This window comes from Rhinoderma darwinii, chromosome 13 (genome assembly GCF_050947455.1).
Source record: "Rhinoderma darwinii isolate aRhiDar2 chromosome 13, aRhiDar2.hap1, whole genome shotgun sequence".
Taxonomy (NCBI): domain Eukaryota; kingdom Metazoa; phylum Chordata; class Amphibia; order Anura; family Rhinodermatidae; genus Rhinoderma; species Rhinoderma darwinii.
This window is the reverse complement of record NC_134699.1, coordinates 31,974,866-32,002,339: the sequence shown is the minus strand read 5'-3', so window position 1 is coordinate 32,002,339 and position 27,474 is coordinate 31,974,866. Positions and strand designations below refer to the sequence as shown.

Here is a 27,474-nt window from a genome sequence, read left to right as displayed (position 1 = left end):
AGCTGCTCCGGCTGTCTACGCGTACCGGATGTTATGCACGGTTTATGCCGGAAGCAGATGGCTCCGTACACTGCATAGCGGACGTCTAGCAGAACTTCAAATCTGCTTCCATTCACTTGAATAGAAGCAAAGCTGCAGTACAGCTACTATAATGTGACTGGAGCCAACAGCCAGAGGAGCTGATCAGTGTAGGGTCCGAGTATGGGACCCCCACCGATCACATACTGATGACATATCCTGTGGACAGTTTGTGTGTAGTATTGCAGCTCAGTCCCATTCACTTCAATAAACCCTGATTTATATAACACAATCCAGTGACAACTTGGGGTGTCCACAGGAACAAGGAGATCCTGCAGTCACCCACTGGTCGCGTCTTCTGTAACAGTACACACTCGAGCCGCTAAAAGCATACTGCGTGGTATATCGTGAAGCGTCATTAATTTCTCCAGAATAGTTTCCAAAATGAAAGCTGAACAATGTTGCTACGGTCAACACGACCAATTTTCTAGTGTAGTTTTGTCGCTGTGACCTTGTTAAATAAAGATATTGCATACAAATAATGTAAATGAACATTAGTCTCGTCTTTTTCTCACACGATAATACCACGGCAGCACCACAACCACCACACATAGACTCACTTCGGCGTGTTGCACTTCCACACACTGCCTCTCAGACCACGCCCCCTCACAGCCTGGAACTGGTTTACTGCACAGTCACGATGAATAGAATCTTTCTGTGGCAGCCAATCAGCAGCTGCATGTCAGGTACTCTGTGCGTGCCAAGCCTCGATCTGCTAACCAATCAGGAAGATGCGTGTACAGGACGCTCCGCCCCACATGTAGTCGGACTGTGTGATCCACAGCTAGAGATTCTGAAGCTGTAGAAGGCTCTGGTGAGGTAAGAAATTACCTGTACACCGGAATAAATCATGTAATTGATTATTTCATGCAGAATAACAGATCAGGATAGTGTTAGTTTTATAATGTATTAGCTTGGTGGGGTCAGTGCTCATAAACAGACTTGTACTTCAATTTTATGAAATAGTTTCTAGTAAGTTTTTTGTTTTTTTTTAATAAACAGCATATGCTGCCTTTTATTGGTTTTGTAAAAATTTGGTTAAGTGTGCTTATTAACGATATGCATACAACGGTTTTAGGCTAGGGCTCTACGGCAACTTTTTGTTTTGGTAAAATTGGGGGTTATCAATGTTTTCCTCTGGTGGGGTGAAGTCACGTGACAATTGCAAGGTTTCCCACCATGGTGGAATTCTTGCATAATTCCTCCCCTATAGGGTAACGTTGTTGTTGCGTGACGGTATTGTAACTCCTGAGTTTATCTCAACCGTAAGTTGCTGTGGAGATGGCTGTCAGCCCCACCATAAACCTGCTCGGCAGAGCGTGCATGTTTATATCAATGGGCAGAGAGGGGTATAAGGCACCTTTTTTCCCGTAAGAGGAAATTATTAAGCACATTGAGATGGCATGACAAACCCTCCACCCACATCTATTGGGGGGGGGGGGGGGGTTATAGTCGGCAGTCAATCCCGTTATCCTTTGAATTCAATAATAAGATTGAAGGGATTGAACAGAATTAGAAAAACATGGCTGCTTTCTTTCAACTGTCCATAGTTTGTGTGTAGTATTTCAGCTCAGCCCCATTAACTTAAATGGAGCTGAGTTTCAGTACCAGACACAACCCATTGACAGGTGCGGTGCTGTTTCTGAAAGAAAGCAGCCATGTTTTTCTAATCCTGGACAACCCCTTTAAGGTCTAAAGCACCCAGACATATAACGGCTCCGTGTTGGTACAGAGCTTCCATTGAGGTGCATGAGTCCCCTACTATACTCCTGGTTGCCTCTGATTTTATTTGGAGGCATACAGAGGCTTTATGGCGTCTAGGGGAGAATATCTCCATGGTAAGGTGCCTAACAAAGGACCATGTGGCGGCGGAGTCCTTGCAGCTCTGTACTATGCAGCCCCAGTAAGGTTATGTTCACACGCCTAACAAAAAACGTCCGAAAATACGGAGCTGTTTTCAAGGGAAAACGGACTCTGATTTTTAGCCGTTTTTTAAGCAACTAGTGTTTTTTGTGGCGTTTTTTACGTCCGTTTTTGGAGCTGTTACGGCTCCAAAAAAAGCTCAAGATGTGACATGCACTTCTTTTTACGGGCCGTCTTTTTATGCGCCGTTATTTGAAAATGAGGCGTAAAATAACGCCACGTCTGAACAGAACACTGTATTTCCCATTGAAATCAATGGGCAGATGTTTGTAATTGCTATGCTTCCGATTTTTTTTTTCAGCCGTTTTTCGGGATGATTACGGCCCGAAAAACATCTGAAAATAGCCGGTATGAACATACCCGGTGTGAACATACCCTAAAGCCTCCTGACTGAACATGACAAGCTGATACCAACTTGCATCAGAGAAATGTAAATTTATTCCCTTGAGGTCGGATTCACACGAGGATGTGCGTTTTGCGCATGCAAAAAACGCGCTGTTTTGCGTGCGCAAAAGGTACATAACCGCTCCGTGTGTCAGCAGCGTATGATGCGTGGCTGCGTGATTTTCGCGCAGCCGCCATCATTATGACACTCTGTATGTTTGTAGCACGTGGTGCTTTTATGTTTTCATTCATAGTTTTCACTGCTGTTGCGCGAATCACGCGCGTCCCACGGAAGTGCTTCCGTGTGCTGCGCGTGATTTTCACGCACCCATTGACTTCAATGGGTGCGTGATGCGCGAAAAACGCACATATATAGGACATGTCGTGAGTTTTACGCAGCGGACACACGCTGCGTGAAACTCATGGACAGTCTGCACGGCCCCATAGACTAACATAGGTCCGTGCGAGGCGCGTCAAAATCACGTGTGTTGCACGGATGTATTACACGTTCGTCTGAATAAGCCCTAACACAAATTGACTGTGGGGGTTCCCTTCCAGCTTTTCCCTACACAGTGGCACCACCAGCTGTGCAGGGACCTGCCGCATGGCTCAATTCACTGCACAACAGGTGGCCGGGAGTGCAGCTGTGCAGGGAAAAACAGCAAAGAGGCCGCAGTGCTAAAGCAGCGATGCGGTTCTTTCAGTCTCTGAAACGGTGGGGGGCATGGCAGTCAGACCCTCACCAATTGCAATGTGTTGGCATATGCAAGGAATATGCCACTTTGTGTCATGGGAATAACCCTTCAATGATCAATAACAGAAACGCCTCTCCGCAATTTTTTTTCTAAATCTACCGAACAGAATAATGTAGAGAAAAACACTTGTAAGAACTTTATTTGTTGACTGTTCTCTGTGTTTTCAGTCCATACACTTTGTTCCTATCACAATCATAAAAGTGCCATTAGGTTCTTAAAAATGTAGTTTTTATAAGATGCAATATAAGTATGTTTATCTTTCATGTATTGTTTCTATGTCTGCAACTACAGGAGATGTTTATAATGGGTGTAATGTTAGTGCTGGTTACTGGGTCTGTGTATATGTAAAAAATAAATAAATATATATTATTACACACAGACACACCTGTAGGGTTGCACGATATAGCAATACTATTTTGATGCTGTGCACCCTCAAACGGTTTAATACTAAGAATTCATGTATTTTGCACAGCTTAGTATTGTAATACATGAATTTGGTGACCAGCATGACGTGAGGCGGCCGGCGCGCCAGTAAGGCCGCTGGCTTTGAAGACTGAGAACATGGCGCGTGCACTGCAAAAAAAAAATTCTGATCTCTGCCGTTATCCCCTTGAATGCCACGATCAAAACTGACTGCAGCATTCAAGGGGAAAATTAGAGCAGGGAATATCCCCATTTGATCGCGTCACAGGGAGTCCCTGTGACGTGATTGAGGATCATACCTTATATGGAGAGACAGCCCAGTGAAGGACCCCAGGGCTGTCTGACCATATTTCCTGTTAGGGAAACCGTGCCCAAAAACGTCCGAAATCACCTCCCATTGATTTTCCGATGGGAAGTAGAGGCGTTTTTTCCCGCGGGCGGATAAAACTCTTGCGGGAAAAAGAAGCGACATGCCCTTTATTTGGGCATTTCCATCTCTGACCTCCCATTGACATCAATGGGAGGCAGAGAAAGCGGTTTTTGCTTCGTTTTTTGGCCGCGGCCGAAAAATGCGGCAAAGAGAGTGCAGCCAGGTCCACCTGCAAAAAACTCTGTGAACAGGGCCTAAGGGTATGTTCACACAGAGTTTTTTGCAGGCAGAACAATTTTCAGATTTTGACCTCCCTGCACTTTCTTTGCACCGTTTTTCCACCACGGCCATTGAGCACTGCAGGCAAAAAACGCAGTGAAAACTTCTCTCTCTGTCTGTCTGAGTTGCTGATAGTATCTCATCAGTGGTTATTAACTTTTCAGCCTCCTTTAATAAAACAGCCACGGAGCCGCTCGGCGAGTGATCTCTTTCCTTGAAGTGAGTTGCTTTCTGGGCTGTTCCCCTATTTAAAACATCTGAATGTAGGGGATCCCCTCAGTACGTGATAGAGAGCCTCACTAAAGATGTTATTATAGAAGTTTAGTTTGTGTAATTGTATTGTCGAAGTAAATAAAGTCTTAATAATAATCTTTATATAGCGCCAACATATTCCGCAGCACTTTACAATTCAGGGGGTGCATTGTACAGACAATATCAAACATTACATAGTGACAAAACTAATTTACAATTCAAACAAGAGGAGTGAGGACCCTGCTTGCAAGAGCTTATAATCTATGAGGAATTAAGGGAGACACAAAATATAAAAAATGCTTAAAGAGGCTCTGTCACCAGATTTTGCAACCCCTATCTGCTATTGCAGCAGATAGGCCCTGCAATGTAGATTACAGTAACGTTTTTATTTTTAAAAAAACGAGCATTTTTGGCCAAGTTATGACCATTTTCGTATTTATGCAAATGAGGCTTGCAAAAGTACAACTGGGCGTGTTGAAAAGTAAAAGTACAACTGGGCGTGTATTATGTGTTACATCGGGGCGTGTTTACTACTTTTACTAGCTGGGCGCTCTGATGAGAAGTATCATCCACTTCTCTTCAGAACGCCCAGCTTCTGGCAGTGCAGATCTGTGACGTCACTCACAGGTCCTGCATCGTGTCGGCACCAGAGGCTACAGTTGATTCTGCAGCAGCATCAGCGTTTGCAGGTAAGTAGCTACATCGATTTACCTGCAAACGCCGATGCTGCTGCAGAATCATCTGTAGCCTCTGGTGCCGATGTGTCCTCGCTCGTCTGACACGATGCAGGACCTGTGAGTGACGTCACAGCGTGATCTCTCGAGAACACGCTGTGTCTGCACTGCCAGAAGCTGGGCGTTGTGAAGAGAAGTGGATGATACTTCTATACACAACGCCCAGCTAGTAAAAGTAGTAAACACGCCCCGATGTACGCACATAATACACGCCCAGTTGTACTTTTACTTTTCAACACGCCCACTTGTACTTTTGCAAGCCTCATTTGCATAAATACAAAAATGGCCATAACTTGGCCAAAAATGCTCGTTTTTTAAAAATAAAAACGTTACTGTAATCTACATTGCAGCGCCGATCTGCTGCAATAGCAGATAGGGGTTGCAAAATCTGGTGATAGAGCCTCTTTAAAGAGGCTCTGTCACCAGATTATAAGTGCTCTATCTCCTACGTAATCTGATCTGCGCTGTAATGTAGGTAACAGCAGTGTTTTTTTATTTAGAAAAACGATACATTTTCACCAAGTTATGACCTATTTTAGCTTTATTCTAATGACTTTCTTACTGGGCGTGTTTTTACTTTTGACCAAGTGGGCGTTGTGGAGAGAGGTGTATGACGCTGACCAATCAGTGACCAAACAGCGTCATATACTTCTCTCCATTCATGTAATCTGCACAGCGTGTGCTGTCACTTACACCCACATTAAAGAGACTCTGTCACCAGATTTTGCAACCCCTATCTGCTATTGCAGCAGATAGGCGCTGCAATGTAGATTACAGTAACTTTTTTATTTTTTAAAAACGAGCATTTTTGGCCAAGTTATGACCATTTTTGTAGTTATGCAAATGAGGCTTGCAAAAGTCCAAGTGGGTGTGTTTAAAAGTAAAAGTCCAAGTGGGCGTGTATTATGTGCGTACATCGGGGCGTTTTTAATACTTTTACTAGCTGGGCGCTCTGATGAGAAGTATCATCCACTTCTCTTCAGAACGCCCAGCTTCTGGCAGTGCAGACAGCGTGTTCTCGAGAGATCACGCTGTGACGTCACTCACAGGTCCTGCATCGTGTCAGACGAGCGAGGACACCGGCACCAGAGGCTACAGTTGATTCTGCAGCAGCATCAGCGTTTGCAGGTAAGTAGCTACATCAACTTACCTGCTAACGCCGATGCTGCTGCAGAACACGGCTGTGTGTCTGCACTGCCAGAAGCTGGGCGTTCTGAAGAGAAGTGGATGATACTTCTCATCAGAAAGCCCAGCTAGTAAAAGTATTAAAAACGCCCCGATGTACGCACATAATACACGCCCACTTGGACTTTTACTTTTAAACACACCCACTTGGACTTTTGCAAGCCTCATTTGCATAACTACAAAAATGGTCATAACTTGGCCAAAAATGCTCGTTTTTTAAAAATAAAAACGTTACTGTAATCTACATTGCAGCGCCTATCTGCTGCAATAGCAGATAGGGGTTGCAAAATCTGGTGACAGAGCCTCTTTAACGTTACTGAAGTGTCTTGAGAGTAAATAGACATCGCTTCCAGCCAGGACGCGATGTCTATTAAACACTCCCGACACTTCGATAACGTTAATGTGTGTCACTTACTCGAGATCACATTTGCTGTCACTTATGGCGTGATCTCGCGAGTTATAGGCCTGTCTAAAAAGATGTGTTTTCAGGGCACGTTTAAAACACTAGTAGTTGGGAATTGACCTGATTGTCTGTGGTAGCGCATTCCAGAGGACTGGTGCAGCACGAGAAAAATCTTGGAGACTGAAGTGGGAGGTTTGGATTATGGAGGATTTTAATCTAAGGTTGTTGTCAGAGCGTAGAGCACGGGTAGGGTGGTAGACAGAGATGAGGGAGAAGATGTAAGGTGTGCTTTGTGGGTGAGAGTAATAAGTTTGAATTTAATTCTGAAGGGTGTGGGCAACCAGTGCAGTTACCGACAGAGGGTAGAGGCGCTGGTGTAGCAGTTGGTCAGAAAGATGAGCCTGGCTGCTGAATTAACGGGAAGTTGTCATGAAATATATATATATTTTTTTATCATATTGCTTTTAATATGATATTAACATAAATTTTATTTATTTATATTCTTGTGTTCTACTTTTTACTTTGTTCTTATTTTGACTTCTCTATGGGAGTTGCCATTTTTTTTCATCTCTGTATATGTAGATTAACGACACATACAGAGATGGAATACGGCACATACAACCCCATAGAGGATGCGAACGGGAGCCGTTCCATTCACTGCAGCGTACGCCGTCTGTGTGGGAATGGCGCATGCGCCGCTCCCACACAGACCAAAATGAAGCTAGTTTGCAGAGCAAAATTTGGCGCCATTTTCATGTGGACCGGAAGCCGCTGCCGGACAGTAAGATGAACAATTCTGGCCGTGGCTACCGGCCATATGTTCAAGGAAGCGAAGGCGCAAGGAATAGGAGCGGAGGCGGCAGCGGTGTCAGGAGCAGGTAATTTATGTTCGTGTATGTGATGTATGTATTATGTTCGTGTTATACTGTCTGCTGATCCCTGTATCTAATCCTCCTACACTGTGCAGTCGCTCAGAAAATGGCGGCACACAGTGTAGGAGGTTTGAAGATTCAAACCCCTCCTTCTCCTGGCACTAGCCAGAATAAGGGAGGGGGGATTGTGTGAGGACACTAGAGAGAGTGTGTCTACCCCAAATTTGCAGCATAAAGCAATGAGGTTGCTTTACCACATTGACCATGCTGCAAATTTTGGGAACTGCTCCCTCTAGTGGCCAGCACGTGGAAATGTTATAAATTAGAATCTAATTTATAATATTTCCGGACTTGTGAAAAAATTAAAACAATGTGTAATCACTTAAATAATAATTGTTGAACTAAAAAAAAAATAAAAAAATATTCTAGCGACACATCCCCTTTAAGGATAGATTGGAGAGGGCAGAGTTTAGTGAGTGAAAGACCGATTAGTAATGAGTTAGGGTATGTTCACACGCTAAGCCAAAAATGTCTGAAAATACGGAGCTGTTTTCAGAGAAAACAGCCTCTGATTTTTCAGGCGTTTTTGAAGCTGAAAATGAAGCTTCTTTTGACTATGTTCACACAGAGTTTTTTGAAGCGGAGTTTCTACCTCAAAATTCCGTTTGGAAGTTTGAGGCAGATTTTCCTCTCCCAGCACGCCGTTTTTCGCCCGCGCCATTGAGCACCGCGGGCATAAAACGCAGCAAAATACGCTTTCACTTCCTCCGATTGAAGTCAATGGGAGGTCAGAGGCGTAAATGCCCGAAGATAGGGCATATCCCTTCTTTCTGCCGCGAGGCGGTTTTACCGCTCGCGGGAAAAAGACGCCTCCGCCTCCCATTGAAATCAATGGGAGGTATTTTCGGGCCGTTTTTGACGATTTTTGCGGTGCGGTTTCCGCGTCAAACTCCGTGTGAACATAGCCTAAGATTTTTGAGGCGTTTTTCATAGTGTTCAATGGAAAATCGGCTCCAAAAAACGCCTCAAGAAGTGAGGCGTAAAAAGACGCCCGTATGAACTAAATTATGTTTTTCCCATTGATTTCAATGGACAGATGTTTCTAGGTGTTCAGCTGCCGTTTTTTCAGGCGTTTTTCGAGGCGTAAACGCCTCGAAATATGCCTGAAGACACTGTGTGAACATACCCTTAGGCTGTGTTCACATGGAGTTTTTTGCAGGAGGAAAATTCCTCCTGCAAAAACTACTCCAGACGTTTTTTTGCACAGTGGTTTGACAAAAACCCGTCAAAACACTCGTCGAGACGTTTTTTGCCGTTTCCTTACTGATTGAAATGGGGTTTTGGAGGCGGAAACCGCCTCAAGATAGGTCATGGCGCTTCTTTTTACCGCGAAGCGGCTTTTCCACTCGCGGTAAGAAAACTTGTCTGCCTCCCCTTGAAATCAATGGGAGGCATTTTCGGGCGTTTTTTGATGAGTTTTGCGGAGCGGTTTCCACATCAAAAAACTCTGTGTGAACAGGGCCTTTACAGTAGTCAAGACGAAAGTGAATCAGAGCAACAATGAGAGTATTGGCTGTTTCCACAGTAAGAAAAGGGTGGATTCTGGAGATGTTTTTGAGGCGATAGTGACAGGAGCTTGTAAGTGATTGGATGTGTGAAGTAGAGGAAAGATCTGAGTCAAAAATAACCCCAAGACAGCGGGCATGCTGCCTAGGAGTTATGGTAGTGCCACACACTGAGATGGAGTGTCACGGTTTGTGGGTATGTGGACCCACTAGGCCGTAGCGGGGAGGCAGCTGGCAAAACAACAGAGCACCCCAGTAATACAAAGTCCCACACTAGGGTACCTGGATAGTACAGACAGCGGCCGCAACTCTGGCACGGATAGAGGTGGGTACAGCAGGTTAAGCCAGACGTGGCGAATGGCAGCAGGTGCCGCAAGTTGTGCTAGACGTGGCGGATGACACAGAAGGTGGCGGATGACACAGGACGTGGCAAACGACACAGGACGTGGCAAACGACAGCAGGTGCAGTACACGACTCCCAGCACTAGTAGGCACAGGAACAGGAACACCGCATGGGATACAGGAACAGGTAACAGGGCACGGGTAACAACTGGAATGGGAAAACACTAAGGAACCATTTGTAAGACAGACTTGGGAAACACTAAGGCTGGATTCACACGAGCATGTTACATCCGTAATGGACGGAATGTATTTCGCCGCAAGTCTAGGACCGAACACACTGCAGGGAGCCGGGCTCCTTGCATCATAGTTATGTACGACGCTAGGAGTCCCAAGAAGAACATTTGCATCGGGGCCCATGAGCCTTTAGCTATGCCCCTGGAACCAGCAAATGACACACTGAACGAGTGATAGGAAAAAAACCAAGAGAGAACAGTGTCTTTAAGGCCAATAGAGTGGAGCATGTTAAGTAGGAGTTGCTGGTCTACAGTGTCAAAGGCTGCAGAGAGAGCCAGAAGAATCAGGAGATAGTATTTGCCCTTAGATTTCTTCAGTGGAATGGACATATAATGTATTTCTCTGTACATCTTAATAGAAATTCTTGAGAAGTAATAATTTAACATCAACCCAAGTGAGGCCGAACACGTGATACTAATCCTCACATATTTCACTCTTTGTCTTGTTCTCTTGGAGCTTGAATCTAATTCCTGGCTCTCCTCCCAGATAGCTTTCCTGACAACTCCACACAGTGCCCCCCTTCGCTATGAGAATAGGCACGTTTGCACTTTGGAACTTGGATACGATTTATAAATGCTTTGGATTTAACCCCTTCAGGACTGAGCCTGTTTTGGCTTGAGTACGAAGCTGAATTTTTCAAATCTGACGTCTTAGGGCTGATTGAGACGTGCGTGGCGTTTTGGCGCACGCAAAACACGCAGCGTTTTGCCTGCGCAAAAGCCACTTGCCTGCTCCGTGAGGCAGCATCATATGCGCGGCTGCGTGCTTTTCGCGCAGCCGCCATCATTATGACACGCCATTTGGATGTTTGTAAACAGAAAAGCATGTGGTGCTTTTCTGTTTACATTCATCCTTTTGACAGCTGGTGCGCGAAACAGGCAGTTCGCACGGAAGTGCTTCCGTGCGACCTGCGTGGTTTTCACGCACCCATTGACTTCAATGGGTGCGTGATGCGCGAAATACGCGGAGATATTGACCATGTCGCGCTTTTTGCGCAGCGGACAAACGCTGCGCAAAAAGCACGGACTGTCTGTACTGCCCCATAGACTTGTATTGGTCTGTTCGTGGCGTGTGCGGCCCGCACGGACGCAATACACGTTCGTGTGAATCCACCCTTACTTTGAGATAAAATCTTTGGAATGCTTTTACCTATCCAAGCGATTCAGTATTTATTTGTGAAAAACACCAAAATTTGGAGAAAATTTGCAAAAAATATCATTTTTCTAAATTTAAATGCATCTGCTTGTAAAACAGATAGTAATACCACACAAAATAGTTACTAGTTAACATCTCCCATTAGTCTACTTCATGTTTGCATCATTTTGTAGAACATTCTTTTATTTTTCTAGGACGTTACAAGGCTTAGAACTTTAGCAGCAATTTTTTGCATTTTCAAGAAAATTTCAAAAGCCTATTTTTTAGGGACCAGTTCAGATCTGAAGTGGCTTTGAGGGCCTTATATATTAGATTGAACCCATAAATCACCCCATTTTAAAAAACGGCACACCTCAAAGTATTCAAAATAGCATTCAGAAAGTGTTTTAACCCTTTAGGTGTTTCACAGGAATTAAAGCAGAGGGGAAATTTACAAATTTCATTTTTTTGGCCGAAATAAATTTGTAATACATTTTTTTTCTGTAACACAAAGTTTTACTAGAGAAATGCAACTCAATATTTATTGCCCAGAACCGGCAGTTTTTAGAAAAATCAAAAACATACTTTTTTAATTTTTACAAGGAATAAAGGAGAAAAAAAACCCCAAAGCTATTTCTCCTGATTACGGCAATACCCCATATGTGGTAATAAACTGCTGTTTGGACCCATGGCAGAGCTTAGAAGGGAAGGAGCGCTATTTGGCTTTTGGAGCTCAAATTTAGCTGGAATGGTTTTCGGGTATCATGTCGCATTTGCAAAGCCCTTGAGAAACCACAACAGTGGAAACACCCCAAAAGTGATCCCATTTGGGAAACGACACCACTTAAGGGATCTATCTAGGGACATAGTGAGCATTTTAACCCCACAGGTCTTTTGCAGAATTTATTCGAATTAGGCTGTGAAAATGAATATCCGTATTATTTCCACTAAAATGTTTATTATTTTTTTTATTACATTTTTACAAAGAATAAAGGAGGAAAAAACACACCAACATTTGTAAAGCAATTTCTCCCAAGTTCGACAATAACCCACGTGTGCTCAAATGGTTTTTTATTAGACAATAATTAACCCTTTCTGGACTGATCCATTTTTTGCTTTTTTTTATTTTAGTTTTTCACTGACCTTCCAAGAGCCATAACTTTTTATTTTTATTTTTCCGTCAATAGAGTCGGGTGAGGGCTTATTTCTTGCGGGAGGAGTTGTATTTTCTATTGACACCATTTAAAAAAAACTTTTAATGAACTGGGAAACTGAAATAAAATTCATTTCAGACTGAAACTGGAAAAAACTGAGATTCCTCCATTTTTTTTTTTTTTTTACTGCTTTCACCGTGCAGTAAAAACGACCACTTAAACTTTTTTTCCGCGACTCAATACCATTACGGTGATACCAAATTGATATATTCATTTTTTTATATTTTACTACTTTTACAAAGTGAAAACGATTTGTTAAAAAATTAATTGTTTTGTTACACCACACTTTTTTTTAAAAAAAATTTTTGTTGATTTGAGAGGTGTTATTTGCTTGGTTTTTTTTACACATTTTATTAGTCCCCCTAGGGGACTTGAACCAGCGATCGTTATTACAATGCACTGAAATACTAATGTATTGCAGTATATTGTAATTTTTACAGGCTCCTGCGACATCGCTGTTCCTGTCCGTTAGTCCCAGGTGTCAGCTGTAATATACAGCTGACACCCGCAACGTATAGCATGGGTTCAGTGCATGAGCCCGCTCCATACACCCCCCACCACACCGACATGCTATTAAGTCATGGTGCATGAACGGGTTAATGGGCAACGGATGGTGCAGAGTGAAAGTTGTATGAGAAAAGATGAAAATATACCTTAGTTAGCATATGGGTGTGGACGTGCAAAAAAGACGCTTCCAGAGTCTTTAAAGGGAATGTGTCGCTAGAATTATTATTATTTTTTTAGTTAAACCATTATTATTTAAGTGATTACACATTGTTTTAATTTTTTCACAAGTCAGGAAATATTATAAATTAGATTCTAACTTATAACATTTCCATGTGCTGGCCACTAGAGGGAGCAGTTCCCAAAATTGCAGCATGGTCAATGTGGTAAAGCAACCTTATTGCTTTATGCTGCAAATTTGGGGTAGACACACTCTCTCTAGTGTCCTCACACAATCCCGCCTTCCCTTATTCTGGCTAGTGCCTGGAGAAGGAGGGGTTTGAATCTTCAAACCTCCTACACTGTGTGCCGCCATTTTCTGAGCGACTGCGTAGTGTAGGAGGATCAGATACAGTGCTCAGCAGACAGTATAACACGAACGTAAATTACCTTCTCCTGCCGCCGCCTACGCTCCTATTCCTTTCGTCTTCGCTTCCTTGAACATATGGCCGGAAGTCGCGGCCGGAAGTCGTCATCTTACTGTCCGGCAGCAGTTTCCGGTCCACATGAAAATGGCGCTGGATTTCACTCTGCGAACGAGCTTCGTTTTGGTCTGTGTGGGAGCGGCGCATGCCATCTCTCCCCCGTCACCACCTCAGCCGGTCTCCGATATTGCAGACGAGAACAGTCTAAATTGCAGCAGGGCCGGGGAGATAGCGCCAAGAGGGCACACTGGGGCGATTATTACATTATAGTGTCTGGAGTACCGGCCCCACCATGGGGTGTTAAATAAATTACATTAAAGTCGGATTCACACGACCATGATTAGACCGTGGAAAACGGTCCATGTATCAGCTGGATTTCCCAGGCCCGACCACTTCACGTGTGAATGGGACTCCTGGCATCATAGACATTTAGGCTGCTGTCACATGACCGTGAAAAATAATGGGCATTAAAAACTGATCAATTGTCAGTTTTTCATGTCCAATTTTCATTAGTGTCTCCAAATGGATTTAGTTTTGTCAGGGTTTTTTTTTTCTGTCCCAATCCTCTGAAAACACCACAGTTCACATGTAGCTAGTGCTGCAATGTCCCTGTAGATGACACAGAGCCCACATAGTGACACTGTGCCCACATACAGTGACCGTGCCACACACCCTTGTAGATCTTAGCACCCCCACCCCCCTTGTATATTGTAGATCACACCCCCAACCCCCTTGTATATCGCAGCACCACCATCACCCTCCTTTGTAGATCGCAGCACCCCACCACTGCCACTAGGAGCTGAATCCCCGGCCAGAGGTTGCCGACGCTCTGAATGGGGATTCGGCTCCTAGTGGGAGCTACAGTGGCACTATCTACAAGAAGGATGGGGGGGTGGTGGTGCGATCCGCAAGGGGGGTGGTGCTGGTGCGATCCGCAAGTGGGGCGGTGCTAATGCGATCCGCAAATGGGGCGGTGCTGGTGCGATCCGCAAGGGGGGTCGGTGCTGGTGCGATCCGCAAGGGGGGTCGGTGCTGGTGCGATCCGCAAGGGGGGGCGGTGCTGGTGCGATCCGCAAGGGGGGGCGGTGCTGGTGCGATCCGCAAGGGGGGGGCGGTGTGCTGGTGCGATCCGCAAGGGGTGGCGGTGTGCTGGTGCGATCCGCAAGGGGGGGGTGCTGGTTCGATCCGCAAGGGGGGGGGGGTGCGATCCGCAAGGGAGGGTGCTGGTGCGATCCGCAAGGGAGGGGGTGCGATCCGCAAGGGAGGGTGCTGGTGCGATCCGCAAGGGGGGGTGCGATCCGCAAGGGAGGGTGCTGGTGCGATCCGCAAGGGGGGGTGCGGTCCGCAAGGGAGGGTGTGCGATCCGCAAGGGATGGTGCTGGTGCGATCCGCAAGGGGGGGGGTGCGATCCGCAAGGGAGGGGGTGCGATCCGCAATGGAGGGTGCTGGTGCGATCTGCAACAAGAAGGTGGTGGTGCGATCTGCAAGAAGGTGGTGGTGCGATCTGCAAGAAGGTGGTGGTGGTTGTGCGATCTGTAAGGGGGTGGTGCGATCCGCAAGGGGGGGCGGTGCTGGTGCGATCCGCAAGAGGGGGCGGTGCTGGTGCGATCCGCAAGGGGGGGCGGTGCTGGTGCGATCCGCAAGGGGGGGGGGGGCGGTGTGCTGGTGCGATCCGCAAGGGGTGGCGGTGTGCTGGTGCGATCCGCAAGGGGGGGGTGCTGGTTCGATCCGCAAGGGGGGGGGGGGTGCTGGTTCGATCCGCAAGGGGGGGGGGGTGCGATCCGCAAGGGAGGGTGCTGGTGCAATCCGCATGGGGGGGTGCGATCCGCAAGGGAGGGTGCTGGTGCGATCCGCAAGGGGGGGGGGGTGCGATCCGCAAGGGAGGGGGTGCGATCCGCAAGGGAGGGTGCTGGTGCGATCTGCAACAAGAAGGTGGTGGTGCGATCTGCAAGAAGGTGGTGGTGCGATCTGCAAGAAGGTGGTGGTGGTTGTGCGATCTGTAAGGGGGTGGTGCGATCTGTAAGGTGGTGGTGGTGCGATCTGTAAGGTGGTGGTGCGATCTGTAAGGTGGTGGTGCGATCTGTAAGGTGGTGGTGCGATCTGCAAGGGTGGGTGCTATCTACAGCGGGGTGGTGGCGCTATCTACAAGGGGGGGTAGTATCTACACGGCAGTGTGGCTATATACTAGGAGTCCCTGCTTTCCCACGGAACTGCTGTTCCGTGCTGTGTTATTTTTTTCAGTACAGAACAGTAGTTCTGTGGGTAATCAGGGAAACAACTCGGCGTAGCTTGTCGGATGGGGCAGACCAGGCAGTGACTAGGCGGAGCTTCCTCCTGCAGTACGGCGCGATGGCGCCACTAAAGAATAGATTCCACTATACTGTTAAAAAAACACAATCGTCAGAGGCCTTGAGGGCGAATTAATTGCATTCATTCGATTAATCGCCCAGCCCTAGTTGCTACTCAGTTTTTTCCTAGTCTTTTGTGCTCATATGTATTTGGGTTAGGACCGTATTCCCCCATCTTGTTTAATATAAATCAGTAGCATTTAGGGCACATTAGGTAGGTTCAAGTCCTGGGTCATCATTATCAAGTCATCTATTCTGGGGTGTTAGGCAGGGGTTAGAATAGGGTGGAACAGTGATAGTTCCCTATATCGATATTCCACTTTCCCCTGTCAATATCCAAAATTATATTCACTTGGGACTGGGGGTGTTTTTATGCTTTTTTTTTTGCATATTTAAGGTTAAGTTTTAAGTGGTGGTTTTCTCTGTGAAAACTATTGCTTCTCTATATATAGCTTGTTGACGGCTTCTTGGTCAGTCCTGTGATTTCTCACTATATGGTCACTGTACGGCGGTATTATTGGTTATTTTGGTGCTTGTATAGTGGTAGTGTACACTTGTCCCTGACTAAAATAACAAGTGTATGTCTGTTTTTGACTGTATGATCAGGTGTTTAGGTTTATCTATTTTAGGGAGTGGCGAGGCGAGTGACCAAAGAAAGCAAAGTTTGCCGCATTGTGTGCCACTACTTTTCTGCGATGTGGGGTGGAAGAGATTGTATAAGGGGTTTGGGTGCTGCTTTTAGTCCCATGCCGGCCCTGTTTGAATGACACAAGATCTCTGTTACTGATGTGAATAGCCGCTCTGTGTAGAAAGGTTATAAAAACATTTTGATTTATTATCTTTAATCCGTTTTCAGAAGTTTGGTGTTACATAAAGTCTTGGGAGGTTAAGGGCTGAGCTCAAAGCATTACATTCTCTTCTTTATTAAAGAGGTTTCCGATCATGAGAAATTAAGGTATATTGCTAGGGTATGCCATAATGTTGTAATTGGTGGGGTTGCAACCTCTGTTCTTTCGACTTTTCTCCTTCACAGCGCACACTTGGTCACCCCCTGAGCAGGGATATGCAACAAAGCCCTGTTCACTTCGGTAGTATCTGTGATGTGTATGAAAAATTTGAGGTCCAGGTGTTAATAATAAAAATAAATTCTGGCTGCAGAAAACATGTTAAATTAATCAAACATACTGTACTATACTCAACTGTTAAATCCCCTGCCGCTCCAGCGCCAATGCTGCTGTTGTCCCCCACTTATCTCTGTTAACATGGTAGTAGCGGTCACGTGCCGGTGAACATTTGCTGATGCTGCCATATTAACAAAGACATAAACAAAGTATTGTCTGTTTTATTATTTCAACATGTATTCTGAAACCAGATTTATTTATTTTTAACACCTGGACAACGCTTTTAACTAGTTCTGTAACCCCTTCACTCTGAGAATTGTGGGGGTCCCAGCAGCTGGACTACTATGGATCAGAAAGTAATGTCATATCCTAGTGGGTATAATTGCCCACTGAACCCATCCTACACGCTCCAATCAATTTCTCCCTCACTCCGGTTGAGCAGTGGGGAGAAATGGGCGGTTTGGGAACCCCGTTCACGCGATCGGAGTGGATCCCAGTGGTCGGAACCCAAATGATCAGACCTATGATCAATTACCTATACTGTGGATACCCCTTTAATGTTCGAGCCAATACATTTTACATTGGTTAAGGGAAGCGATGTTTCACAAGATAATACATATATTTGTATATAAGTTTATAGTCTGCAATTATTTTATTGCCAGTTCTCCTGCACATCATTTTGGATTTTCTATTTATTGTACCACTAGACTTGAACAAGATTAGGAAAAACTTCTCTATAGTAGGATCGAATGCCTGACTCGCCATGTACATTGATCCCTTTATGACTGATCACTTGTCCTTCAGTTGGAACAGTATTTTTTCAAATATGTTTACATATCTTTTTTTTTTTTTTACACAGCTCCAACATGTCTGATTTATGGGGGGATGTATATAGCAATGCAAAGCTGCTTGAGGAGATAGCACCCATTGCTATTGATACAGCCCTCCTGCAAGGAGTTGTGATGAGAACGAAGGAGAGCCCAAATTCCTCTGATGTAAGTAATGTTGGTCAAAGATACTGCGGAATACTGGTCTGGTTGGTCTATCGGCAATTTAAATGTGTGATTTGGGCATCACTTTTATGACCAAATCAATCCCTAGGATAGGCCATTAATGTTTGATCCGTTGATGTTACACAGGCCGGCCCCCCAACATTCAGCAGAACGAAGGGGCAGCGGGGATTGCAGTAGCACGGCATCAACTTTACTGCATTAGCTGACACTGCATTACCTAACCGTGACGTCTATACTTGTGTGGTGGTGCCTGGTACTTCGGCTTAGCACTATTCTCTTAAATGGGCTGAGCTGCAGTTCCAGAGACCGCTGCGTGCATTCAGACGTCATTGTTTCCGTAAAGAGTTCATGGTGCTCCACTACTGCCCCTTTGTTTTGCTATTTATTGGGGGTCCTAAGAATAAGCAGTCAATGTTAAAACTTGTGATGATTCAAAACACAAAAAAGGCCATACTCACAAATTGTGGTGATTCAGCAGCATCAGGTTATTAGTTGTTGTTGTTACATATGATACTTATACATGCCTCCTTTTTTTTCCCTTGTGTACTAGGTGGTGAATTTTGCACCATTCACTTTGCTTCCTTCTCCTGTACCGACAGCCCTCTTTGAACAAGCAAAGTCTGTCCAGGGAGATTTCAATCTGCTAGTAGATTGCATCAGCCAGAACCCCTCATTCCTGGAGAATACACTTTCAAGGTATAAAAAAAATTGTTTTCATTGTAGTCATGGGATTTTAACCCCTTGCTGCACCATGACGTACCGGTACGCCCTGTATTGCAGTGCTTTAAGGCACTGGGACAAACCGGTGCGTCCTGGCTAACAAAGGACTAGGTGACTGAACTCTGCCATCAACTGTTTGACAGTTGATCGGCACAGTAAAACGGCATGGGACCAATCAAAGCGGTGCCCTGCCGGCGATCGCTGTGATTGGTCAGTCACTGCAGTGACTGACCAATCACAGCTCCTTGAGCTGTGTATGTGATGGAGCTAGCTCAGAAGCTGAGCCAGCGCCATCACCACTGGGTGTCGGCTGTATATTACAGCCGACACCCAGCTGTAACGGCCAGGACCAGAGCTAGGCTCCAATCCGGCCGATTAACCCCTTAGATGCAGCGATCGAAAGAGATCGCTGCATCTGGGTGGTTAGATCGCACACTATAGTTGCTAATGGCAACCATAGGCACCCGTGGGGGTGGCAATGGTTGCTATGGTAACTGGAGGCCTAACAAAGGCCTGCTAGTACAGAAGCCTTTTAGGCCCCGCCAGGAGGCAAAGCCTAATGGGATTACTGTCAGTGAATAGCTGAAGGATCTTAATACACTGCACTTTGTAGATAGTGCAGTGTATTCGAATAGCGATCAGAGATTCATGCCTTGAAGTCGCCTAGTGGGACAAAAAAAAAAAAGTTAAAAAAAAGTTCAGAAAAAAGTTGTAAAAAAAATACGTTTCACATTAAAAAAACAATAACAGCCTTTATTCCCATAAGTCTTTTATTATAGTAAAAAAACAGAAAACATTACAAAAAAGTACACGTGTAAAAAGGGATCACCACGTCCATAACGACCCGAACTATAAAAATTCTAAACTATTTTACCCGCACTGTGAACACCGTGAAAAAATAAAATAAAAAACAATTCCAGAATCGCTGTTTTTTTTTTTTAGTCACTACCCCTCCCAAAACAGAATAAAAAAAGGGATCTAAAAGTTGCATGTACCCCAAAATTATACCATTAAAAACTACAGCCCATCCCGCAAAAAACAAGCCCACCCACAGCTTTTTTTGACAGAAAAACAAAAAAGGTATGGCCCTCAGAATATGGTGACAAAAAAATTAATTATTTGAAACAAAAGGGATTTTATTGTGCAGACACTGCAAAGCATAAAAAAACTATATATATTTTGTATCACCGTAATCGTATTAAAGTAAAATTTTCATTTATAGCGCATGGTGAATGCCGTAGAAAAAAGAATAAAAACTATCAGAATTGCTGGTTTTTGGTCACCTTGCTTGCCAAAAAATGTAATAAAAACTGATCAAAAAAATCGCATGTACCCCAAATGGTACCAATGAAAACTACAGATTGTACCCGCAACAAATAAGCCCTCACACAGCTCCGGTGGCGAAAAAAATAACCATGTTCTGGCTCTCAGAATATGGCGATGCAAAATGTGCAGAGGGTTCCAAATGCGGATACGACTTTTTTATTTATCAGTGCAACACTGGCCCCACATCTGGATTATTTATTTACCATATTATTATAGACTCTTATTATGCCCTGATGTACCCACATGCAGCTTACAGATGCCCCCCACATTAAAACCCCAAACAGAACAACGACCAGGCAAAATATGCGCTCAAAGAGCCAAATACTGCTCATTCCCTTCTGAACCCTGCAGCGTGCCCAAACGGCAGTTTACGTTCATCGCCATACCTGGGAGAACCCGTTTAACAATCTGAGGTATTTGTCTTCAGTGGCACGGACTGGGCACAACATATTGTGCACTAAAATAGCATATGCCTGTGGAAAATTGCAATTTTCACTTTGCACCATCCGCTGAAAGTTCATTTCTAATAAAAAAAAAACAACCAAAAAACTTTGGGATTAAAATGCTCACTACATCCCTTAAAAAATGAATGCCTTGAGCGGTGCAGTTTCCAAAATGTGGTTCACTACTTGGGGGTTTGTTTTACTATTTGACCCCAGAGCCCTGCAATTGTGGGCCAATGCTGCGAAAATCACAAAAATAGGCCTCTCATGCGCATTTGCTCTATCACTCCTAAGATCTGTCATATGTCCAGGGAAATGATAAATGCCTTGAGGGGTGTAGTTTACAAAATGGGGTCACTTCTCAGGGTTTTACGCTATACTCTGGTACCTAAGGAAGCTCTATAAATGCGACATGGCGCCTGTACATCAGTAAAGCAAAATCTGCACTCTAAAAGCCAAATTTAGGGCCACTTATGGGGTATTGCCATACTCAGGAGAAATTGGGTAACAAATTGTGTGGTGGTTTTTCTCCTATTACCCCTTGTAAAAATAAAAAAAATTGGTGCAAAACGACATATTTTTGCGAAATTTTTTTTTTCATTTTCACTGCATAATTCTTATAAAATCAATGAAACACCTGTGGGATCAAAATGCTCACTCCACCCCTAGATGAATGCCCTTAGGGGTATAGTTTCCAAAATGAAGTCACTTCTCAGGGGATTCTACTGTACTGGTACCTCAGGGGCTCATCAAATGCGACATGGCGCCTAAAAAACAATCAACAAAATCTGCATGCCAAGTAGCACTCCTGCCGTACTCTGTATTGCTGTACTCGGGAGAAATTGCTTTACAAGTGTTGGGTTGCTTTTTCTCCTTTATTCCTCCATAATTCCTTGTGAAAATGAAAAAAATGCAAGATTTTAGTGGAAAGAATGTAGATTTTCATTTTCACTGCCTAATACCAATAAATTCAACAAAAAAAGTGTGGGGTCAAAATGCTAACTATACCCCTAGAAATAGTAGTTTCCAAAATGGGGTCACCTTTGGGGGGTTTCCACCGTTTTGGTCCCTCCACGGCGCTGCAAACACGACATGGCACTGAAAACTATTCCAGCAAAATCTGCTCTCCAAAATCCAAATGGTGCTCCTTCCCTTGTGATCCCTGCCGTGGGTCCAAACATCAGTTTATTACCACATATCAGGCATTGCTGTAATCGGGAGAAGATGCTTTACAAATGTTGGTTGCTTTTTCTCATTTATACCTTGTAAAAATTTAAAATGTCTTAGTTTTTTTTAGAAAAATGTAGGTTTTAATTTTTACAGACTAATTCCAATAAGTTTAGTAAAAAAAAACTATGGTGTCAAAATGCTAATTATACTCCTAGATAAATTTCTTGAGGGGGTGTAGATTCCAAATTGGGGTCACTTTTGGGGGGTTTTCACGGTTTTGGCATCACAAGACCGCTTCAAACCTGACATGTTGCCTAAAATATATTCTAATAAAAAGAGGCCCCAAAATCCTCTAGGTTCTTCTGGGGCCTGCGTTTCAGTCCATTACCACACTAGGGCCACATGTCGGATATTGCTAAAAACTGCAGAATCTGGGAAATTAATATTGAGTTGCGTTTCTCTGGTAAAACTATCTGTGTTAAAGAGAAAATTTATTACCAATGAATTTTGGTAAAAAATATGAAATTTTTTAATTTCACCACTACATTGCTTTAATTCCTGTGAAACGCCTAAAGGGTTAAGAAACTTTCTAAATGCTGTTTTGAATACTTTGAGGGGTTTAGTTTTTAAAATGGGGGGATTTATGGGGACTTTCTAATATGTAAGGCCCTCAAAGCCACTTCAGTACTGAACTGGTCAATGAAAAAATAGCCTTTTGAAATTTTATTGAAAATGTGAGAAATTGCTGCTAAAGTTAGAAGCCTTGTAGCGTCCTAGAAAAATAAAAGGACTTTAAAAAAAAAACGATGCCAACATAAAGTAGATATATGGGGGATGTTAACTAGTAACTATTTTGTGTGGCATTACTATCTCTTACAAGCAAATACATTCCCATTTTCTCTGTTTTTCACAAATAGACACTGAATATATCGACCAAATTTTACCACTAACATAAAATACATTGTGCCACGAGAAAAAAATCTCAATCGCTTGGATACATAAAAGCATTCCAGAGTTATTACCACATAAAGTGACACATGTTAGATTTGAAAAAATTGGGGGGTTAAATAAAGCTGTGATCATTTAAGTCCCTAAAAAATGCAGTAGGCTATGCCCAATTATTCTTGCTAATGCAGTAAATATTATTTACATGTCGTAGGGTACATATAATACATAAGTATTATTTCAGGGGCAGCAATATTGACATTATGTTGCTCTGGTATTGGGAAAAATTTTTTTTCATCAGTGGGGGTTTGACCACTGGGACCCCTATGGTCACTAGAATGGAGGAACACGGTTCCCCCTCAGCCACACAACCACGGAAAAGAGTAGTTTCAATAGTGTCAGTTGAGCATGCGCGCTGCTTCTTCATTCAAAATCTATGGGAGTTTTTCTATGTTTTAACACATCTATCGTTTTTGAGAAAATTTTTTTGCTTTTTCGCCTAAAGAATGACCAAGTTGCTTCTCCAAGGCTAGCAGGAAACTGGGTTTCTCAGGAGCGCCTCTCAACCTTAGTCTATTGTAGATTTTAGAGAGAAGTTTCTAATGGAAGTAGTAAGAAGGCGTCTAACCATATAGGTTCTCGTAAGGGAAGAAACGTAAGCAAAAATTGCTTGCATGTCTCTTTAACCCCTTAACGCCGAAGGACGGATATATCCGTCCTCAGCAGCTGCTAGTTCGCGCAGGAGGACGGATATATCCGTCCTGTGATCGCGCGGGTACTGACAGTTTACCCACGCGATCAGCGGCAGGAGCACGGCTGTTATACACAGCCTGGCTCCTGCTGCAACTGCCGGAATCGAAGCACGCGCCGATTCCGGCAGTTTAACCCATTAAATGCCGCTGTCAACAGTGACAGCGGCATTTAATGTGTTTGACAGAGGGGGGAACTCCCTCTGTCTCCCGATCGGCGCCCCCGCAAACAAATCGCGGGTCGCCGTCGGGTTTCCATGACAGCCGGGGGTCTAACAAAGACCCCCAGGTCTGTCTTCAGCATCTGCCTGTTAGGCGATGCCGGAGGCATGACCTAACAGGTTGCCTGTCAGTTTTACACTGACAGGCAATAATGCTTTGGTATACGAAGTATACCAAAGCATTATATATGCGATCGGCATATCGCATAGTGAAGTCCCCTCGTGGGACTAAAAAAAAAAAAGTAAAACCGTTAAATAAAGTTTGTGAAAAAAAAAATAAAAAAAATTACAGTCAAAGTCAAATAAAACTACTTTTTTGCCCCAAAAAGTGGTTTTATTTAATAAAACGGTCAAAACAAATCACACATACACATATATGGTATCCCCGCGATCGTAACAACTTGACCAATAAAATGAACACATTAATTAAACCGCCGGATGAACGGCGTCCAAAGAAAACGCAAAAAACAACGGCAAAATTCTCTCTTTTCTCCCATTCCCCCCATAAAAAATAAAATAAAAGTTAATCTATAAGTCCTATGTACCCCAAAATAGTACTAATGAAAACTACACATTGTCCCGCAAAAATCAATCCCACGTACGGCCACATCGATGGAAAAATAAAAAAATTACGGCTCTTGGAACGCGGCGATGCAAAAACAAGTAATTTTTTTCTAAAAGGGTTTTTATTGTGCAAACGTAGAAAAAACATATAAAACCTTTACACATTTGGTATCCCTGTAATCGTGCCGACCCATAGAATAAAGTTAACATGTTATTTACGCTGCATAGTAAACGGCGTAAATTTATAACGTGAAAATTAATGCTGGAATAGCTGCTTATTTTCAATTCTCTCCTAAAATAAAGTTAATAAAAGTTAATCAATATGTTATAAGCATCTAAAAATGGTACAATTACAAAATACAACTCGTCCCGCAAAAAACAAGCCCTTATACGGCTATGTCGACGGAATAAAAAAAGAGTTACGACTCTTGGAATGCGACCGTGGAAAAACAAAAAATAATCCTTGGTCATTAACGTGCAAAATGGCCCGGTCATTAAGGGGTTAAAGTTGTGTAATTGAAGGAAGTTTATTGCATCTTCGGTGCATCTGATTGCCCCGGAGAACATCAACCACTACTGTCCTAGCAACTCACTGCACGGGAACTGTGTGCAAAGTTCTTAATTCTTTGGTTTTATACTCTCTCTTCTTTATTCGTTGTGCCATTCCTTGAATTCTATGTGCAATATACTCTCCTTATGGAGCCTGCATGCCTAGGATATTCCTGACTATCCTGGGCTTTTGTAATGCAGGCTTTTTACGTTATCGTAGGTCTGCCGAAAATAAGCTGATCAGGTGCTATGTTTGTCAACTTTGATCATCACTGGGACACAGCACCGTGATCACTTTCCTTCCCTCCTAATCGATAAGCCTCAATGTACATTGAATTTTAATTAATGGAGGGGATTAGGGGTGATGCCATTATCTCATGTTCTCCTATGTGTATGGCCATCTTAAGATAGCAAGACCCTGTTTTCAGCAGGTGGAGAGGCATTCTCATATAATATATTTACACTTTATTTCATTCACAATTTCTTCTAAGGTGACTAATAAATATCCTGAATACAATTCACAGTTCTGTTTTGTTTTACAGTACCATAAAAGTGGATGACTTCATAGAGCAGCTTTTCAGAATTTATAGGCACATGCTGAATGAAGGCTTGGCTCAGGTAGAAACCTATGAGTATTCGTCTATGAAGCTTTCTATTGCTGATCTGTCGCTTCCTTATTAAACCAAACCTTCTTTTGCTATTTTTCAGACTGTATTTTTAGGCATTAATCGCTCAGACTACATGTTTGATTGCAGAGCGGATGGGACCACAGCTCTGAAACAGATTGAGATTAACACTATTGCTGCAAGTTTCGGAGGACTTTCATCTCAGACTCCGGTGATACACCAGTAAGTGCCAGATTATTCGGATTTAACTTTATTAAGGTGCAATTTGCCATTTGTTCTGTACAGATCCTGGCTGCAGTCTGTTCCAATTTACGCAGTGCAGAATACACTCCGAGGAAGAAAAGAAAAATGGGGATTTCCAGAAAAGCGCTGCTGATATCAAGAGGGTTTAAGATCTGAGTTATTTATTATTAAATAAATAAATAAAATCCATAAATGTGGCTACGCGTTTTAACACCAGTCTGGTGTCTTCATCAGGCCATTATACAAATTGGGAAATGATTACACATATACACACATAAAAAAACAAGGTTTCAACTTTGACAGGCAGCTAAGAGGGACCCATAGTCAAACTGGCTGTCAGCAGGGGAAAGTGCAATACATATACTTGTATATTGTTTTAAACATAACACCAATCCTGAGTGTTTACAAAAGAAACAAGGGTTTAAGATCAAAAGACTTTGATCTTAAACCCTCTAGATATCAGCAGCGCCTTTCTGAAAATCCACATCTTTCTTTGCTTCCTTGTTGGAGTGTATTCTTGATATTAAAGGAACAGTGTCACCAACATTTTTTTTTTTTATATCAGTTTTATTAAAAACGTTTATATTTATTTGTGTGTTTGTGTGTTACTTTTTTCTATTTTTACACTTTTTCTTCCCTATGGGGGCTGCCATTTTTTTTTCCATTTCTGTATGTGTCGATTAACGACACATACAGACATGGAATACGGCAGCTCCAGTCCCATAGGGACTGCGAACGGGGCCCGTTCCATCCACTTTGGTGTACGCCGCTCCCACACAGTCCGATTTGAAATGCGCGCCGTCCGGCGCCATTTTTCTATGTACCGGAAGTCGCGGCCGGGCAGTAGGATTACTACTTCCGGTCGCGGCTTCCGGACTTGTGCAGATGGAGCAGCGGCAGCAGACGGAGCAAACGGACCGGAGGGAGCGGCGGCGACTGGAGCAGGTAAGTGATTTCTATGTATGTTCGTGTTTCAGTGTGTTTTACTAGTGTATGTAAACCTTCTACACTGTGTGTTAGCTCAAAAAATGGCGACACACAGTGTAGGAGTTTAGACCGTTCAAACCCCTCGTTTCTCCCGGCACTAGCCAGGATAAAGGAGGGGGGGATTCTGAGAGCTCACTAGAGCGAGGGATTTTTTCCCAATTTTGCAGCATAAAGCAATGTGGTTGCTTTACCACATGCAATGCTGCAATTTTGGGAATTGCTCCATCTAGTGACCAGTGCTGGGAAATATTATAAATTTAATCCAATTTATAATATTTCCTGACTCGTGAAAAAAATAAAAAAAATTAGAACAATGTTTAATCACCTACACACTAATTGTTTAACTAAAAAAAAAAACATGTTTTGCTGGCAACACATTCCCTTTAAACGGAGGTGATCCTTCACCCACAGGCCTGGGATAGCAGCAGCTGACAACTTACTGTCCAGACTGCACCGACTAGTGTTGTAGCTAGCATGTGTGTAAGGGGTAGTCTTGTGTTATTGTGTCTTTGCTGCCACCTCTGGCAGCTACGCTGGTACTGCAGCCTAGAAACCGCTTAGGGAAAAGATATTCTGAAACAAGATAGGCTCCGCCCACTCGAGGCGTGGCTCAGGACACAGATCCATCTGGGACATGACAGTTGATGATGCAGGAGGTTTAATGGAAGATGAGGCGGCGATCTGTGAGGCAGAGAAGAGAAGCAGTGATCGTGTTGAGACATTACAAGATAGCTGTGGCAAGTCAGATAGGAGAAGTCTAAGAGGAGTTGTGTCCTGTGTGCGGGAGAGACGGTGACAGAGGAGTGTGTAAAGACGGAAGTGTGAAGCCAAAGTCTGACAGGGTCGACGCTGTGTGGGGGCTACTAGGAGTGGTGCTGCTGCAGAGGCCTGCATACCATATACAAAGAGACAGTGTATATTCGCTATGTGTTTCATCGTACCCGAATACTGAGACAAGTTAAAGGAGAACTTTGTTGATTGACAAGTTAAAGGAGTCCTCGTCAATACACTGGTGCAACGGACATTTACTTGGCGAGATGTCCCTCCAACGTTTACGTAAGCCTGCTTTAGCAGGGGATGTGGATTACGCGACA

At 43.8% G+C, this 27,474-nt stretch overlaps 2 protein-coding genes across 3 annotated transcripts in view; one reads left to right on the top strand and one right to left on the bottom strand.

The window, feature by feature from the left end:
• Window positions 1-703, bottom strand: part of MYH7B (myosin heavy chain 7B) — a 99,671-nt gene extending 98,968 nt beyond the window's left edge. Inside the window, exon 1 of the mRNA XM_075846308.1 lies at window positions 639-703. The gene's annotated coding sequence lies outside the window, so the exon portion shown is untranslated. The remainder of the gene's footprint in view (window positions 1-638) is intronic.
• Window positions 704-808: 105 nt separating this feature from the next.
• Window positions 809-27,474, top strand: part of GSS (glutathione synthetase) — a 48,064-nt gene continuing 21,398 nt past the window's right edge. For both annotated transcript variants that reach the window (XM_075846730.1, XM_075846731.1), the window contains exons 1-5: window positions 809-897; window positions 17,684-17,819; window positions 18,388-18,533; window positions 25,067-25,142; window positions 25,233-25,372. In XM_075846730.1, the coding sequence (XP_075702845.1) occupies window positions 17,691-17,819; window positions 18,388-18,533; window positions 25,067-25,142; window positions 25,233-25,372 (491 nt within the window). In that variant the 5' untranslated portion in view covers window positions 809-897; window positions 17,684-17,690. The remainder of the gene's footprint in view (window positions 898-17,683; window positions 17,820-18,387; window positions 18,534-25,066; window positions 25,143-25,232; window positions 25,373-27,474) is intronic.